Source organism: Penicillium solitum (assembly GCF_028829755.1).
Source record: "Penicillium solitum strain IBT 25940 chromosome Unknown utg000004l_segment0_segment0, whole genome shotgun sequence".
NCBI lineage: Eukaryota > Fungi > Ascomycota > Eurotiomycetes > Eurotiales > Aspergillaceae > Penicillium > Penicillium solitum.
This window is the reverse complement of record NW_027072124.1, coordinates 838,943-857,730: the sequence shown is the minus strand read 5'-3', so window position 1 is coordinate 857,730 and position 18,788 is coordinate 838,943. Positions and strand designations below refer to the sequence as shown.

The 18,788-nt window shown below is 49.7% G+C and overlaps 5 protein-coding genes across 5 annotated transcripts; 2 read left to right on the top strand and 3 right to left on the bottom strand.

The window, feature by feature from the left end:
* Positions 1 to 4,492: 4,492 nt before the first annotated feature.
* Positions 4,493 to 6,620, top strand: N7455_006307 (putative RNA binding protein Ligatin/Tma64; the record flags this gene model as incomplete). The annotated part of the gene is made up of 3 exons (XM_040959266.2): positions 4,493 to 4,513; positions 4,604 to 5,441; positions 5,536 to 6,620. The coding sequence occupies 3 exons, from the start codon at positions 4,493 to 4,495 to the stop codon at positions 6,618 to 6,620; spliced, it is 1,944 nt and encodes a 647-aa protein (XP_040810324.2).
* A 216-nt stretch (positions 6,621 to 6,836) lies between these two features.
* N7455_006306 (uncharacterized protein) lies at positions 6,837 to 7,337 on the bottom strand (the record flags this gene model as incomplete). Its single annotated transcript, XM_040959262.2, has 1 exon — positions 6,837 to 7,337. One exon carries the CDS (start codon positions 7,335 to 7,337, stop codon positions 6,837 to 6,839), a length of 501 nt encoding a protein of 166 aa, XP_040810355.2.
* Positions 7,338 to 8,222: 885 nt separating this feature from the next.
* On the bottom strand, positions 8,223 to 9,578 carry N7455_006305 (AA9 family lytic polysaccharide monooxygenase; the record flags this gene model as incomplete). Its single annotated transcript, XM_040959191.2, has 1 exon — positions 8,223 to 9,578. One exon carries the CDS (start codon positions 9,576 to 9,578, stop codon positions 8,223 to 8,225), a length of 1,356 nt encoding a protein of 451 aa, XP_040810285.1.
* Positions 9,579 to 12,481: 2,903 nt separating this feature from the next.
* N7455_006304 (putative membrane-tethered transcription factor (SPT23)) lies at positions 12,482 to 16,764 on the top strand (the record flags this gene model as incomplete). Its single annotated transcript, XM_040959246.2, has 3 exons — positions 12,482 to 13,084; positions 13,138 to 16,560; positions 16,633 to 16,764. 3 exons carry the CDS (start codon positions 12,482 to 12,484, stop codon positions 16,762 to 16,764), a joined length of 4,158 nt encoding a protein of 1,385 aa, XP_040810307.2.
* A 421-nt stretch (positions 16,765 to 17,185) lies between these two features.
* Positions 17,186 to 18,542, bottom strand: N7455_006303 (aspartate aminotransferase family protein; the record flags this gene model as incomplete). Its single annotated transcript, XM_040959185.2, has 2 exons — positions 17,186 to 18,293; positions 18,355 to 18,542. The coding sequence occupies 2 exons, from the start codon at positions 18,540 to 18,542 to the stop codon at positions 17,186 to 17,188; spliced, it is 1,296 nt and encodes a 431-aa protein (XP_040810310.2).
* Positions 18,543 to 18,788: the final 246 nt, after the last annotated feature.

The following is an 18,788-nucleotide window of genomic DNA, read 5'->3' as shown; positions in this document are numbered from 1 at the left end:
AGGTCACACCCGTTGCTTTAGCAAACATACATAGCCTACAAGCATTACATCGTCTAAGCCATCACTGGTCTTACGTTTGTTGGATTGGTTTACATCCTCAACCCTGAGACAATGGGGCAAGGCTTGGAGAACAGAAGACTTGTTAAGATGGCGAACCAATTGACTTCGATCGCAATGGGCACGTTCGAGCTGTGAGGATAGATCCCAGAGGACTTTGCGTCTCTAGCTTGGTGTTACAGTTTTCCATTTGGATACGTCGCCCGAGGTTAAACACCGCTCACTAGCCGTGCACATGCCAATTAGCTAAAATGTCTCAGGATCTATAGATCACAGATTTTGAGTCTAAGGCACTCCAAGCTCCGCTTAATGTTAGCTCGGGTGAACTTGTATTGCCTGAAATCACAGGCAAAGGTGGAATGAAGAATAACTAACTCAGAAGAAGCGACTGAGCAGTAAAAGAAAAGTGACTGACATCTCTATATACCTCCAGGGCTCTTCATTCTCTAAGATCTGGCGTGCACTTTGACGTCACTGTTTCCCTTCGGGAAGGTTATGAGTCGCTCCTTCTTATCCTCTGCTCTCCTTTTCAACTTCCCGATTCCCTCCCCATCCTTTTCCCATCTCCTTTTTTATCGATTCAAGGGTGTTAGCCACAAGAAGGACCCTTGCATTCATGATCTTTCGAAACAAAAAGAGGTCAAGACAGTGAGCTGTATCCCAATTACATTATGTATGTTCTTCACTAACCTGTCCCAGCTTACCACGCCCTCTAAAGACACACCAGGAGCTTCGTCGAGCCTTTTGGAACTCTTCAATATCTTCGTTGGCAATGCCCACTTTGCCTTACATTCCTCTTTTACTGCCTTGTGAGTACATCCCACTCTAACAGATGATACAACCGGCGAGGCAACAAAGTCCACTCAGAATGATATGGCATAGATGCGGCGATGTTGAGGCCATGATATCAAAATGTGAGGCTAATTGACGTTCTAGTGTGCTATTTTCACCTGCTCGGCCACGATGGCCCACACTCGATTCGAGTGCTGGAAGAGCGAACCCAAAGTCTGATGACTCACGGGAGCTCGTAAAGAGCTTGCAGCAAAGCATCATGGATGCTAATTCCTGGAAAAGCGGACAGGTATTTATCGAGCCAGTCCCGTGCGATCGAGTATAAGGATTTAACGTATCGAATAGTACTTTCAAGAGTGAACCCGCCGCCCCAGTTTAGGGAATCAACAGCTCCCACACCCATTCCCACCCCTCTCCCGGGGCCCCCTCGTCCCATGAGTCATCAACATCGCCATTCATAATTGCCACGTGGGCAGTAGGCTTTTTCGTGACTCTGGCTCGCCCATTTATTGACCATTGCACCAAGGAATTTGTTAAATGGCTCGGGACAAAAGAGAGTGCCCCAGATTTTGTGAAAACCTTTATTGAAAAGGAAGAAGCGCCAGTGGAAATACTTCTCCAAGAAGTAAAAGAGGCTCTGGAAGAGCTTACCAAAATCCCTCAATAAAGAGGGGTGGGGGGGGGGGGGGGGGATTGAACACCAGTTGGCGCGCCAGGAAGCCAGGCAAGTCGCCCTAGAGAACGTGGTTCAGGAGATGGGACCGCTAATGCAATTGCTTGCAAGGCTTGTTCTCGAAGAGTAGAGTATCTGTTGTTTACATATCCTTTTAATTCGGTGAAGGGGGAGTGGTTGTATGTGATAAAAGGAGTATCATAGATCACACAATTCAAGATGTTTCGTCACAACAACCAAAGCATCGGGACTCTCGTACCATCCAAATGACTTGGCAAAGCATCGCTCGTACTAAAGGCAGTTTGGAAACCATCTATTTTGATTTTGGGAACAAACCATTGAATGCGAGAACTTCGCTATGTCCTCCAATTCCTTGGTCTCAGTATTTATGCTCTCATACATAAGCTAACTAATGATCGAAGGAAAGTGAATGCTCGTAGAATTGGGAAGACGTTTGCATTCAGACTATACTGATAGCTAGGCTAAGAATGGGACACTAAAGATGTCCAGGTGTAGTCCTAAGCTAGGCAAGGCCGTCCTGTTAGGTGCCAGCTCTCGACGAGAGTCATCGTTCTCTGTGGTGAGTTCTCTCTTCGTGGCCATAATGACACAATGCTTTATTCTCCAGAGGTCGCTGGTCATTTTAAACTCTTGATGTAGGTGCTGTCCAGTCCTGCGCCGTGCTAGCTAACTAGTTCCGTGAACATGAAAATGGCTTTTGCAACATTTCTATCCTTATGGCCAGCTCGGTGATAGCTCGATGGGAATTTCCTTTCCCTTAGCGTAATCGTTGTGTTTGTTGTGTTTCTTGGCCGTTTATCTGATCGCGAGTGTTCTCCAAAGTGGCTCGATAGCGCATGTTGTTGTATCGTGGGGGAACTGACTCGATGTCTTTCGGCGGTTGAGCCCTCTCATCGGATGCCACGTTTTCCATCCCTCTTGCTCGTGTCATCAGTTCAGCTAGGGTGTGATGCGGCCGGGGGCTGGTCATTTCACGGGGCCCCGCAACTCATCCGACCTGGCGTTTGAATCTTCTAGCATTTGAGTCTGGTGCGGATCGTCGTCCAGTAAGCAGGTGAGAATGGCATATTGGAACTTCAATCAGCCGCATATCCTTATATTGTGGTCTGGAAATCCCCTCGTCTATGCCTCAGCATGCTGAGTGGACTCGGTTGCTCTCAGATGTAGATCTTTGTGATGATGCTGAAAAAAAAAAAAAGAGAAACAGAGGATAGTGAAAGGAAATAGTGACGCATCACTGTCAAGGGGGGATGGAAGCAATAGAAAGAGCCAGGTCGAAGTGCACGCGAGAGTTCAGATTGAAGAGAGATAGCGAAGCTGAAGAGAAGCAATTTTCGGATACCAAGCGAACGAACATATCGCAAGGCGTGGAACATCAAATTCATCCTTCTTGGAGCGTTAACTCGACATCTCCGCTCCCTTCTGAGGCAAGGTCCAGACTTCATTATAGTAACCGATTTCTCCCGTCATCAAGTTTCTGTACCTTCTTTTGTGAAGGTAAGATAAATTGCGTGAACGCAGGGCTTCTATTGAATTATCACAAGAAGCAGTCTCAAACGAGACCCTGGGACTCAAGGTCATGTCAATTACCTAAAAATCAAGTTCCTTTAAAATTGGCTCACGGGTACGATTCCCCCAATCTGGATCATTTGATTCTGGGCCAGGGCCCAGGATGATCCATTTCGTAAGAATGAGGGCTATTTTATGGCCGACCTCTTTTTAGTTGAAGGTCAAAATCTGTGCTGCATTTGTCGCAGTTGCCTCTAGACGGGGGCATCGATTTCTTTGGAATGTATGCTGAAAGCATTGACTTCACAATATCCAAAAACTCCCGGTGAGATAAATGTTCACAGATCCAAAAGAAATGTGGCGGCGATTGATGCAAGGGCGATTGTAAGATTTTGGGCACGAACAGGTCCATCCTTCGGTTATCCACTATCAGAATGTCTTGCATTCGTAGGCAAAGACCCTTTTGCTCTAGGTGACTCCGTGCTTCGATCGAAAATGAAGTGACTGACTCGGGATGTTCTCTGACCTGGGTGTGGTATAGCGATTCGGTGCCAAGACCATACTGAGCGCCATAATAAAGCCATCTCATCACTGACCGAAGTTTATCGGAGTAAATCCTGCGCCTACTCCAAAGCAGGATATTATGGAGGTGCGATATAATTCCATCCCTGTACCATTCATATCGATACACACATGGAAGGCGAGAAAGCCACTCCAACCCAAAGAATATCGTCAAGTTCGAGCAGGTCCGATATTGATAGTATGAGTTCCACAGGAAGACCGTTCAAGGTGTGGGGTTTCGGAATCACGAACTGGGTGGTTGATTCCATTTCAATTGACTGGAGCTCTTGTATGGGTTCGAGGCTATTCATGGCCATTTTTTGATGCGCTCGAACCCCTGGAATGTGTAAAGCCTTGTTGTATAGTCACCCAGAACTGGCCGTGGAATATCGTGGTCAGGTTACCAGCGAGCAACCTTCAATGTTGGATGATCCTCCCGCGTTCCAGATAAAATACAACGTTTTAGGTGACTGAAATCGCAAGCTCCAGCAAAATTTCTTGAGAACAGCAAATCGGAATGGGCGAAACAAGATAGTGTAGTGAAAGGCTCAGACTGACGTTGGAAGACGAGGTCTCACGGTGAGATAAATTAAGGATGAAAGATGTGTTGGAGATGATATAAACAACATACTACTACCTAGGTACTTGTACAGAATACCTAGGTATACGTAGTGCGTAGTTATATTTATGCGCTAAATGCTCCAAAACCTTGAAAGTCAGTTCTTTTCCTCTTCGGGCCATGTGGAGACCTCGGGGAGATTCTTTGTTCGCACGTCACCTCTTGACTCTTAACATCTTCTCACTTCCAGTTCTTCAGTTCGCCTTGTTTGAATTCAACCATACTCTGCGTTTGTAGTTTATAGCTACAAACTTGCAATTATGTTCAAAAAGAAGCCTACGGTAAATGATCTCTGCCCCGCACTACCCCTCCAAGCTTTGCTGGGTTTGCAACACTCCCACTTCAAAGGACTCTATACTAATATAGAATAGATCAAAAACCTTTCTCCACTGCGATCTTCTGATCGTAGGAAGATTGCCGACCAAATTATCAAAGATTACCAGATCCCCGTCACCTCAAACCCCACCAAAGCAGACTCGTCCGAGCCCAGTACAGCATCTGCCCCCGCCTTAAGCCTCACATCGATCCGAAATGCCCTCCTGCCCGATAACACTCAGACTGCCCGTTTTACAACTACCGCTGGTCCAGACCTTCGCGAACTTCAAGGGATCGTATATGTTGGCACACATCCCGACGGCGATGAGCGGGTGCTATGGTTCAAGCTGGAACACGGCCCGGGTGCCGACAAACGACTATACCCCACTGTCTACACATTATGGCACAACCCGAACTTAGTTCCATTACTCTATACTCCAGAGTTTGTGATGGGAAAACTCCATAGTGGGGCTGACTTAATGACACCGGGCCTCGCAAATGAACCTCCATTCCCCGAAAGGGCGGTCAAGGGCGCCGTTGTCGCGGTCGCGAGTGTGGACAGACATACAGTGCCACTTTTTGTAGGCATCTGCGAGATTGATGTTTCAGCATTGGGAGAGGTGCAAGGCACAAAGGGCCATGCGGTCCGTGGATTGCATTGGGAGGGCGATGAACTTTGGGCGTGGAGCTCTGCATCACTGCCCGGTCGTCCGGCTCCGGAGTACTTGGAGGGCTGGGACGAGGATGAAACTGAAGGTGTTGAAGAACAAATGGGGGAGTTGAGAATCGAGGACGATGGGATTACAACCGCGTCGGAGGGAATTGATGCACCAAGCAATGACCCAACCGCGTCAGAAGAGCTCGTGGCCGAGGAGGAGGCACCCACAACAGAGGGTGAGTTAGCCATACCTCCCTTCTTTATCAGTCAGCAGTTGGAGCCAGCAGTTGGATTTTGAAATGAAACCAACCAAGTACTGACAAAAAATAGAAATTGACGAGGCGTTCGTTAATGCTTTTGTCTACGCCCTCTACAAGCTCAAGCAGGATAATCCATCAGCAACGGACCATGGCCTTCCACTGCCAATCACAGCTTCGGCATTGATCGCCAACTTCACTACTCCTTTTCTTCCTGTGTACACCCCCCATCAGGCTCAGCATTACAACATCAAAAAAACCAGTTGGAAGAACGTCAAAAAGTTCATGAAACATCTGGACAAATCGAAACTTGTCAAAACCAAGGAACGTAACGGCCAAGAGACCGTCATTTTGGATGTCGACTTTGCGGACCATCGTGTCGAGCGATTTGTACCATACAGACTGCCTTCACCGCGTGCCTTGGAAAACAGTAAAGCGGCTGCACCTGAAGGCAAGAAGTCGGCTGCGCCGGATGGCTCAGACCCTTCGGTGGGCCAGACGATTACTGTGCAAAGTCTATATCGGCCATCAGGAAAGCTGGTGCCAACTATTTTCCCAGCCCTCGCTGCCAGCGATGCAAATAACTTCTACAAATACTCCGAAGTATCCAGTCTCTTGGATCAATATCTTGAATCCCAAAACCCACCGATCATCTCAAAAGAAAACCGGCGCATCATATTTCTCAACCCATTCCTTGCGAACACCATCTTCAATTCATCATCAACCGAGGATAAAGGGACACTTGCACGCGGGAAGGTCACTCGCGATGGTCTCTTTAAACGACTCATGGATGATAAAACACTGCTGTCGCCGCACCATGTAATTTTGAAGACCGGTCAAACTACTGCAGACGTCAAGCCAAAAGCAGGCACCGCACCGAAGGTCCATGTCACTCTCGAGAAGCGGACAGGTTCTAAGACCGTTACCAAAGTCATGACTCTGGAGGTCTTTGGCATTATTCCCAGTCTGTTGGCACAGGAGCTGCAGAAGAAGTGTGCCGGTAGCACTAGTGTCACACAGGCTACTGGTGCTCCAAAGGGGGTCATGGAAGTTTTGGTTCAGGGCGACCAGCGAAAGGCCATTGAGACGTCCCTTGTCCGCCGTGGACTCAAGCCGCAAATGATCGAGGTTGTGGATAAGACCAAAAAGAAGAAATGATCGCCACGCAAAAGATCATTTTTTCATATCACTGCTACATAGAGAACACCTTCCCTGTACAAACGACAAATCAAGCATGCCTGCTAGAAATGAAGAAAGATACTCATGATGAGATGGATTAGATTACCTTCCCAGATAACGTACCCCAGCTCATCGCCACAAAGCCATCCAAATCGCAGAAAACCCAGTTTTTTCCACTCAACATTAAACTAACCGTCACTGTCGCTTCAATTCCTCGTCATGGCTCTCCTCTGTTCCATTCGTCAATTTCAATTCGCTCTCGATGCCTTCCCTTCCATTACCATCTCCATCCCTACCGACCCCCCTTGTCTCCGTAATATTCATATCACTAGTATCAACAGCCTCCCAGATATCATCTTGAAACAAGTACTGCATCAAAGCCTCATCCGTGCGACGGGTGCCATCCGCCATGAGCGTATCGATTCTATAGACCAGATCATACGTAACGAAGATCGCTCCGCCTCTCGAGTCTGCCGCGAGTGCTTCTAGCCTCTGGCGTTCCTCGTCTGTAAGACGACTCGCGTGGCCCGGGTTATCAGTGTAGATTTCTGTGCGCCGTGCAGTATCTGCGCGAGGTATATTATCTGGTCGACGCTGTGTGGACCCGCGTATGGTGATGATAGTAGGTTCAGTGCTTGGTCCTGGGGTGGAGGTACTGCTGCTTTCGGCTCCGCTGGTGTCCTCCGGGGTTGACATTGTAGATTTTTCTTGGTGTCGCTGTCTTTCTTGATGAGGGTATCAAATGAATTAGAAATGGTGGGTTTCTTTTTTTGCTAATGCAGATGGAATTGATCGCATGGCAGAGGAAACCGAGATCGAGGAATGACCCGAGAGTTTGTACAGCGCATGATTTTGTTGCTCTCCACGTGCCCCCGCGCTGCCTTGTACTCCGGGACTTTGGTATATACATAACATGTTTCGTTTGCAGGGTCTGTACTACTTGAGATTACTATAGTCCAAGGGGGTTTGGGGGCTATGATTCTCTGCCAGACTGGAAACCTTACGGTAAAGATATCTAACACTGGTGGAGGTAGTATGAGGGCTCTTTGTTATCAAAAATATCCGTTTATTGTACTGGAATTTGCAACAGGATACCGGGGATATCGAATTCAATGTTTGCAATCTTTCGGGTATTTAATCCACGAGATACCCATTCCTTATAGTACAGCAGTCTCACGCGACCCAAATTCGTGACCTATCTATATCGAAGGCTTTAGGGGCTGGGTAATCTGTGCGGCTTTATGTTCAGAGGTCTATTCGGTGTTAGTAAAGCCATATATTACGCTTTCATCTACGAGATCATAAAATTGAGCTGTCCAAAGATTCCATTCGTCAAGGTAAAGTAGGGGAAAAGACCAAAGGAGGCCTATCGTCTCCTATATGCAAAATGCAGGAGGAAAGAGAATATAAAAGAAATCCGTGACGCGGTGTTGTTACAATCAGTTCCAGTCGAACAATCGACAAAAATACAGGATACCCGATCCAAGTTTCACAGACGTTCAGTAACAAGATTCACACCGAGAAGAGAGAAATGGATGTAAGACATCCACAACTATAAGTCCACCATGTGGGGCGAACATTTCAGTGAGCCAGGGCACGGGCGTGCACCTTGCTGTCAGAGACAAGCCACTTCAGGGTGGAGCGGATAGCCTCGAGGAGCTTCTCGGCGCTCAGGGAGCTGAGGTACGAGGAGTAGTCGCCGGAGCTGGAGCTGGAGCCAGAGCTGGCGGCAGCGGTGGGGGCAGCGGTAGCAGTGGCACTGGCACTGGAGCTAGACTCGGAATCGTCACCACCGGAGACGGGGGTGGTGCTCTGGGCAGACTGGCCGCTGGCGGTGGAAGTGATGGAGACGCTGTCGGCGGGGGAGCTGGCGGTCTGTGTATCGGGCTCGTCAGTAACCTGAGGAGCAGAAGAAGCAGTGGAAGTGGCAGTCTCAATGGAGGTGGCAGCCTCAGTGAAAGTGGCAGTCTCAGTGGCGGTGGAAGGAGCCTCGGTGGACTCGTAAGCAGACGAGGGAGCAGACGAGGGGGTGGGGGTGCCGCTGGGGGTGAAGGTGCGGGTGCGGGAGAGGTGGCGCGAAGAGCTCTGGATGGGAGAGGCACTCACGGTTGAGGCAGCAGTAGGCGCGGCAGTGGTAGCAGGGGCGGTGGTGGCAGCAGCAGTAGTGGCGGAGCCGGATGAAGAGCCGGAGGCAGCGCCGGTGTACAGAGCGGGACCGGGGATCTTGTAGGAGTCCAGCGCGGTGTAGATGCTGATCTTGATGCCGGGATCGGTGGCCTTGTAGAGGGCTGTGCCGAGGACGCCGTCAGGAGCGTCGCTGCCGCCGCCGGTGACCTTCAGGTTAAGACACTGGGGGTAGTTCTGGGCACCGTTCTCCTCGCCGGCAGAGTGCAGGCCGATGATCTCGTGACGGAGAACGTAGTTGCCAGCGGCGATGGCGCTGGGGATGGTGACAGTAGCGCTGTTGTTGTTGGCAATGAGCTCGTCGGTTGCCCACTTTCCGGGGACGTTGCTGTCGTCGATCAGACCGGCCTCGGCGATCTTGAAGAACTTGAGGGTGGTCTTGTCGACCTTGGAGCAGTCGCCATTGCAGTTGGCCATGTAGGTGATGACCGGGCCGTGGTGGCTCTCGGGCCACTCGGTCCACTGCAGCTCGACCTTACCACCGGCCTTGACCTCGGCGGAGATCGCACCAGGGGTGGCCTCCTTGTGGCAAATAATGTCGGAGCTATCGTAGCCGCTGCCGTCAATGAAGCCGAGGTCGGTGGCCTTCTCGGCCCATCCGATGTTGGCGGGCACCTCCTCCATGTAGTTGTAGGTGTTCACGAGGAAGCCGCCGTGGTAAGTACCATCAACAACAGCACCCGACACGTAACCGTGGCCAGCGACCATGGCGGCCGAGCTAAGCAGGAGACCAGTAATCTTGGAGATAGACATCTTGAAGAAGTTGGATAAAAACGCACAGCGTTTTATTGGAAAAGATCGAAGTATCAAAGGTGATCGAGAAAAAAAGAATGACAAGAGGACTTCAGTCAATGAAGTCAACCCACAAGAGAATGAATGGTACTAGACCTTGAAATGAATGGAATACAGAGGATAGATGAGAAATATCAAGTGGCCCGGATGCCAGGGCCTTATATATGTACGTTCCTCACTGGCATCATTCCCATTTCGACAAAAGCGGTAGCACTCCGTTGCCAAGAAACATGTATCGCAGCGGAGATCACCCAAGTTCGACGGAGGTTTCTAGCATAGGACGTATAGGACAAGGATTCCACTCTGTGAGTCCAGCCATAGGTGGAGAATTGTGAGCGACCGAGACATCTGCATCTAGGAGGTGACAGATAGATGAAGGATACAGTTTTCAAAGCGGCAGATGTTCCCAAGGCTGCACTAGCGCACAACCATACTTAACCTATGCTCCATCAGGGTTAACAAGAGCGGAGGGAGTTTGACGGTGTCTCATATTTTCTAGTTAGGGCTGTCGATCGTGGGCGGTTGTCTGTGACAGTCCGAGTTTCAACCCCTTAAAGTAAGGACATCTCCGCTCTTCCAACTTTTTCAAGGCAAGTTTTTGTTCTGTTTCGGGGAAACCTCGTTAAATTCTTTAAGCTTCAGGGGAACTTTGGAGAATGTGATATCCCACAATGCCTTCTGGCAGGTCGTCTAGTATATCTACTACGGAGTACTATGTTGTACGCTGAAATAGGTATGTTGAAAAATAATGTACATGACCAACTTCAACGGCTTTTATTTTTTTCTCCCACCCGCTTTGGGCAATGTTCCAGGCTTTGAGATAGCCATTGTTTGCCCCTTCGAACGCCAGGGGTCGTTACTCCATAACGCCTCTGCGCTTAGAGAAATTCTGAAACACTCCGCCTGCATGTCCGTCTCCTGCATGGTAGGGTCCAGCTATCCACGAAAATCTCCAACGGTCCATGTTCAGCGCTTCTGTCAGATCTAAATTGCAATATAAATTGCAAAGGCGCTAAAAGTACAAGGAAGTTGTGAAGTTGTTCAAGTCACATGAAAATCACGTTATTCCAGAGTTGACGCTTCTCACCGGACCGTACTTTTCTTAATTAACTTGATTGGCACTTTTGACCAACCACATTGGCCTCGGCAAACATTTCTCAAATTAATTATTGAACCATGAGCCTGGTAATTAGCCGGAAGTTTCGATGTGAGTCTAGATCAACACTAGCCAGTTTCAGCTGTGTGACTGCCCGCGAGGAACTAGATCCCCATATATGCAGGCCCGTTCATTTCCAGGGCAGATATATTTGGCTGATAAAATCCTGATAGACAGTCAATCGGTTCCACGGTGTATACTTGAAGAAGATAGACTATCCACTGTGCATGGAGGCTCTTTTAGATATATGTAGAAGTGTAAGAGCACCTTAGACAGCATCACATATATATATTTTAAACCCTGAACGAGTCTCTCGCTTGAAGTAAACTCGATAATTCTTACCAAGGTTGATAGTAAATAATTGAGATTTCATTTGAACTATATATATCTTCCTATATTTTCCCTAACTAGATTGAGGTTAAGAAAATTGAGCGTATGTTGTTAGGTTTATGTACCTTCTGTATGCAGTTGCTTACAAAAGATACCTATTTTGCAATTTGCTAGTAGTGCCCCTCACCAACACAAGATTATATAACTATATGCCATGTTGAGAGGTGTTTGCAGCACAGCATTGCTCAGAGTCTCTTGCCATGGCGAGTCCGACGATCACAACCTTCAGGCGCATCATAGTGTCACCTGCATTGGTGTCTTGATACGATATCGCAGTAAGCAACACACCTAAAACTGATAGCTAGGCCTGCACGCCATCAAGTAGTGTTACACCAACATAGCGAGAGTAGGACACAGCCGATAAGCGGGGTGCCACAATCTCCTTTGCGAGGCATGCTGACCCGAAGTGTCTGTGTGCATTTGGCACAGGCCTCCGTACGTTATCCTCTTATGCGTGTATGGAGTGCGAAGTACTTTGTCGTCATTCCAAGTATTCGGCCTCGGGGTCGGTCCGGAGGGTGCTCCCTACTATTTAGTACTATGTAGGAAGAATTCGGTGTCACAAAACAAGAGGAGGTTGGTCATACAAAGTCTTCCAAAGCTTCCAAGGACTACTCCGCAGAACAGAGCTCAAAGCCGATAATCAGACCCTCTCCCGCTTGTCAGACGGGAGAAGTAGGATCAACAGCAAATCAAAGCGATGAAAGATATGGGGAGGGTGGGCGTATGCTGTATACTGTATTGGTCACCGCTTTGTGAGGCCTGAGGTGTCTATTTTAAACACAAATATCTCTAGGGCTATGATTTGGAATATAAACATTTCTAAAGAAACACATATGTTGTAATCATTTTACAAACCAAAATCAAATCAAATCACTTGAATAAATTCAATATTCCAGTCATTCAACACTACATAAATTCAAGTCAAGTCGTTGATTACGTTTGTTGAGGTTCTGCCGGCCTGGATCGGCACTCACAGTTTTCCCGCTCCCCTTTCCTCCAGGATAATCCACAAGGCAGCGACTCCCAACACCTTCAAATTCCACCTTTCTCAGGGCCATGGTATCGGAGACTGGTCCTGGTTTAAACCGTGACAAGACTTGATTGTCATACTTTTGAATCCCTATATCTGAGATTCTCTCTCGACACGCGACCGAATCGTCATATCCAATTGTTGTGAAGGTGGCTGTTGACGGTTGAGATCGACTGCGACCGACTGCGACTTACAAGAATCAGGAACGGGAAAAAAAAAGAACGAAGCATGGTATCAGCGCAGGCACCCTTTTCGCCCTCTTTTTCCGCCCTGGATCCTATCATCATGGACGACGACATGGACTTTTTAGACCCCACAAAACTCGAGATGTCAACTGAAAATGCTGGGGGAGACTTTGACGACCTATTCGCTCGAGCCACAACGTCTCGTCCGAATGGTGCCTCGGGCCCTTCGAAGCCATACCAAGACCAAAACCTCCTGAGGCAGCCGACTCTTGCCGCAGACTCGCCAGCCGAATCCCCAGATGATTCGGGTCGCAGTTCTTCCTCCGAATCGCCACGGAACCACCTGCGACAAACATCGGTCGCTTCGACCAACTCCGCAGCGCATAGTGAGAATCCCTTAGCTTCTACTAGTTATCCGTCGGAGGACTGGATGCGCCCGGAATTATCGTCAGTCAAGGAAGAGTCGCCGTTCAATATTGATCCCTCGTTTCCTATGGATGGTGGGTTCTCTATGGATCCTGATCTGGAGGTCAGCAACAAGGCAATGGACGCAGCCTTTGATTTTGAAAGTGCAGCGAGTAGCCCTAGTCCATTGAAGACAGACAATGGGTCACTCCCGAGACCCCCAAAGCGCTCGAAATCCCAGCTCTGGAGTCCTTCGAGCAACCACGCCGGGTTGACGTCGATCGATGCTGTGCCTTCCGTGAGTCATTCGAACAGCTCCATTGTTTTCCGCACAATGCTAACACATCATAGGTTCATGCCCCCGGGTCTCCGTTCTTCGCTTTTGGACTCAACGGTCAATCGCCATACTCAACCACAATGCCTCAAGATATGGACAGAGCTGCTCCGCAATGGGGCGGGCAGTCTCCTTCGTCACTTCTAGAAGAAAGCTTTGGAGGCATCAACATGAATCGCCAGTCCCCTCTTCACGCCTCGCTATCACCCGCTATGAACTTCGGCTCACCCGCGCCATACCAATTCCCTGTCAACTTCGCTTCCTCCCCGGCCCAACCTCAAGTGAATACGCACTCTCTACAACCTGTTCTCACCGTGCATCCAACTTCCCTTAAATCCCGCGTTGAGACTCAAATTCCGATCCGACTAACCCTCTCCCCGCTACCTACCGGCGTCAAGAAACTCCGTCTTCCCTCGCACACCATCTCGAAACTCAAATTTCTTGCTCCTCCTGCCACCGAACCTAGCAGCGACACCCTTCAATTATATACAAGTCTGGTATGCACAAGCGCCATGCAAGACAGAGAAAAGATCAAGCGGGCATTTGCACGAACAAGGGGTGATCACTATCAAGCAACTTCCGATGACGAACGTCCATTAGACGGAGGTGATGTGAAAATCTGCAGCGGGTGTATACAGCGAGAACGGAAACGTGCGTCACGGAAGAAGCAAAGGAAGCCCGAGGAGGATGAATTGTTTCAAAAGGATGAAGAGAAGCGTGTCATCGTCTTCAACACCAGCGAGATCAAGGAATGGACCGAACCAGCAAAGAACTCCAGCAGTGGCTACGGTGATAGATTATCAGTCCCACCAGGATCAATGCAAGTGGAACTGCCGATGCGGATTGCATGCTATTGCCGACACCAAAATGAGAAGCTTGGGTTCCAGGTTATATTCACTGTGAAGGATCACTTGGAGAACGTGGTCGCGCAAGCTATCACAAATTCGATCATGATAACGGACGACCACAAGACACAGGCCCCATCAGCGCCTGCACCGACTGGCCCTTCGCCATCCCTCGCAGATGGGACACAAGTGCCGGGAGTTGGAGTGTTTCCCTCAGGTCAAACCCCCGAGAACGGGCAAGGTTCTCTCGGTGCACCTCATTCGCCAACTGATCTGCAGGGTCTTCAACAAAGGTTCAATTCACAATATCAGCTTACGCCCAGTTCATTTGCGGCACCGGGCTCAACGAATGGAGCGCATGTGACTCAATCGTCCAGGAGCCTATCCAGAGGAGCATCCCCATCGGATTTCCAAGGGCCACAAAGCAAACGACGCAAACACAGCAGCTCTGGAAGGCTTCCATCAGAACTGACGATGACACGCCTCGAGACACCTCAGTCATCGGCAGCGGCCATGAACAATGCTGCACAACTTGCGGCTGCTCGTGGATTCGCTTCACCAAGTGAACGGCCATTCGTAAACCCGTCCGCCATGTCAAGTCAATATGGAAATGGTCCGCCCACTCCAAACCAGAACAATGATAACAACCCATTCTTCAACCCGACTCCCGCCCAGCGACAAAGTTTGGATAGCCTAGCCGGGGGAGGAGTGGCGTCGACGCCCAACTCCACCCATCCCAGTCGTCCGGGGACACCAGGTGGCTCGAATCGCAACGGCTTCCATGATCCAAATATTCCTATGGGACTTGGCGCGAATTCCTCAAGCCAGGTTTGGCCGCCCCTCAACAATACCCCCAATCGATTGCCGTCAGTGATTCACAAGTTGGTGCCTGCCGAGGGTTCCATCACAGGGGGTACTGAGGTTACATTGTTGGGCAGCGGATTTTATCCTGGCATGGAGGTTGTTTTCGGTGATACATTGGCTACTACAACCACCTTCTGGGGTGACAAGTGCCTCAACTGCTTGACCCCTCCCGCTCTTCAACCAGGATTGGTATCTGTGGTATTCAAACATGAGCACCCGACATTTGGCCAAGTCCAGCAGTCTCAACCCCTCATGCCCAAACAGCAACTGTTCTTCCGCTATGTGGATGATCGTGAGCTTCAAATGTATCGCTTGGCACTGAACATTCTTGGTCAGAAACTGGGCAGCCAAGCGGATGCGTTCCACACGGCGCAACAGATCATGGGAAGCGATCCAAACGCATTCTTCAACATGCAGGCAGACATGCAAGGTAACTCCTCTGGGGGTCAGCAACGCCAAGTACCGGGTCTTGAAAACCAAGGCAAACTCGGCGATCTCGACTCCAAGATGCTGACCTACTTGGAATTCATCGACTTGGATAACAGTCCCCGGCCACCGCGGTATAACTCTCGCAACACGACCGGCCAGAGTCTTCTTCACTTTGCGGCATCGTTGGGACTGACGAGATTTGTGGCGGGTCTGTTGGCTCGAGGTGCAAACCCCGATGTGCAAGACAACACGGGCAATGCGCCAATGCATCTGGCCGCACTCAATGGCCATGCTCACATTGTCCACCGCTTGCGTCTGACAGGCGCCAATCCCAACACTCGTAGTGTACGAGGTTTCACTGCTGCAGACCTAGCGACAACGCTTCCGGCGCACCAAGCTGCATTGCTTCCGTCTCGGCACTACCGGTCCCGCAGTGTCGGGTCCCTCACATCGCGCCGCCGGCAAAGCAGCTCAGCCTCGCTCAGCTCGATGTGGGAAGTGTCTTCCGCCTCAGGATCTCTTGGTCGTACTATTGATGACTCAGAGGATATGGACTCAGAGGAAACTACCGATGATTCCGACTCGGAGCCTCTTCAATTCAGCTCTTCTCGTCGGTCTAGTATACACCAAGATGCCAGTCCGCCAATTATGGACAATAGCGAACCAACCGTCGCACCCGGAGATGCTCAAGGCTTTGCCCCGCCAGCACCTCTTGTCGCGTGGCGTGACCACCTGGCTCTTCAAATCAATCAATTCCAGCAGAGCGTGGCTAATGCCTTCCCCAATCTCCCGGCTCTCCCTCCCATGCCTCCAATGCCCGCAATGCCCGCGATACCCGCGATACCCGCGATGCCCGCTCTCCAAGACTACCAAGGGCAAGGAATGATGCGCCGCATAACCAACCTCGTCCCTCACCGACCTGCTGCTCGAGATGGCTGGTGGGATTACCTGAAGGGCACCTCCGCGCCCAATCCAAACCAACCACCTTCATACGATGAGCTATTCCCACACCCCAACGCTACCGATGAGTCCGACATGAAGAAGTCCAGTCTGCTCCGTGCCGCCACAGAGGCAGCTATCGACCAACACTTCGAGGCCCAGAGCAGTGCTGCTGCGGCTGCCGCTTCGGCATCGGCATCGGCCTCGGCTTCGGCTTCCCTCGCTCAAGTCGAGAAGGACGATATCAAAGACATCACAATCGGCCGCAACGTCATCTCGCGCGAGCAACAAAAGCATCTCCGAGAGCAACAAGCTCGACGAATGAAAGGACTAGGCAGCGACCGAAACCTCTACTTCATCTGGGTAAGTAAACAACTATGCCCACCGGCATCTTTTCTTCTTCAATCTAGTACACAGCTAACACCATTCCTACAGATTCCTCTTCTTATTCTCGTTATTTGCGCCTGGGGTCGAAACTACGCTCCCGGGATTTGGCAAGGCGTCACGGACAGCTTTGAATTTGTGAAAGCTCGCTATACACAGCCGGCTGTGGAACTGGGCATTTAGGGCATTTTCTTTTCTTTCTTTTCTTTTTTTTTTTTTTTTGGTCACATATTTCTACGGTGTTCTTCCTGAGCGAGTGAACCCATTATACGACGGACTAACTGTCGGGTTTCTGTCTTTTTCTTATTTTTGTGCATAATGACGCGGCATGACTATCTATGTAGAATCCGCACGATTGAGTCTTACTGTCCTTCCATGTAACTTTCTAACTAGAACCTTATGACGATTGTCTCTGAGCTGTTGCTGTTGCAGTTACACCAAGGATCGGTCCGCCACTCAGGTATGTAGCGCTATACCTACATGCCTAATGTGCATATGCATTTGTTGCACATCTTCATGGTCCACATCCGAATAGTATTCTTCAAATATCTGCTTTCTTCATTTCTTTTTAGGCCCAATGTAAAGATACCATGCATGTAATGTACTAAACTACAACCAAGGACTTATACCTCTTGCAAAACTCCTCGACAGCTTCAACAAACGCATCGAGAGCCGTGGTAGACATAGCGATGTTCAAGGTAATTGTTCCTCGACTCTGCACCCAGAACCCCGCATTCACCATTTCCACCCAGAAAAGCTGTTTGAGATCCGTAGCCTCAACCGCAGCAACATCATCTCGACAAGTGATCTGCTCCGCGCGAAGTCCTGTCTCCGTGATGTGAACGCACATAAGAGAACCGTGGCCAGTAACACAGAACTTGGATCCCGCAAAGACCTGTTGCAAGCGCTGACGCAGGTCATCGCCTTGGGCATTGAACGATTGAGCAACTTCAGCCGTATAAACTTCAGAGAGTCCTGCGTACCCAGAGTGCAGCATCAAAGTGTTATTCTGGAACGTGCCAGAGTGTACCAAAGCCCCAGGCGTGAGAGGGTTGAAAACATCCATGATATCTTGTCGGCCACCGAAAGCTCCGAATGGCAAACCTCCACCTAGATACTTGCCCAAAGTGATGAGATCTGGTTTGATCCCGAACAAGCCTTTCAATCCTCCCGGTGCCAACCGGGATGTCATCACATCCAGAATCATCAACGCGCCCGCTTTCTCACTCTCTTCGCGGATTGTTCGTAGGAACTCGGGTGATGCAGAAATGAACCCGCCAGACCCCTGGATCCCCTCCAGAATGACAGCAGCAATGTCATTGTTCTGGGAAAACGTTTCCTGAACACCTTTGGAATCGTTGTATTGCAGTAGTACCCAATCCGCCTGGTCAATGTTGTTTTCCGCGATGCTATCTCCAAAGGACAGCACACTACCATGATAAGCTCCGCGGAAAACTATGGCCTTGCGACGGCCAGTGAATTTCCTGGCTGCAGCAAGACAGTGGATGTTTGCTTCTGTTCCGGAGTTTGTAAATCGGACCCGTTCGAGACTAAACCGCTCACACAGCAACGATGCATATCGCTGCTCGTAGACATTCGTCGCTCCCAGACTTAATCCGACATTCTGGATGGTTTCTGTCAACACCTTCTGCAGCTTCGGGTGAGAGTGACCATATAGACCTGCGGATAGTTCGCCGACTAGATCAAAATACCTGGAAAATATTGTTAGCCGAGACGCTCCCGAGGGCCGGATTGATGTATTGATGTATTTACTTGTTTCCATCCTCATCCCACAATTCTGAACCTTCGCCCTTGCGCATGAAAACTGGGAACGGTGCTGTGTGCAGCAATGTGCGGGTATTTCCTCCCGGTAGGCTTTCGAGAGATAGCTTATGCAGGCGTTGGGATTCAGGGTGGCGCTCGACAAATCGAGTCACGGCGTCGCGAAGAGCTGAGTCCATTTTTGACATGGCGTGGTGGTTGAAAAGTCTTTGGGATATTATGCACGTCGGTTATATACTATGGTTGTATATGAGCGGGGAAATCCCGAGGGCTGATGGGCGTTCTGGGTGGTCCGTTTAATAGTAACTGTTTGATAGGTATATTATCAGATCCGCTGCTATATCTTGACATATAATATTATCCCAATAGGGCAAGTCTAAGCATTTGATCTCCTTCCAGCATGAGTCAAGAGAGGGGTACCTACA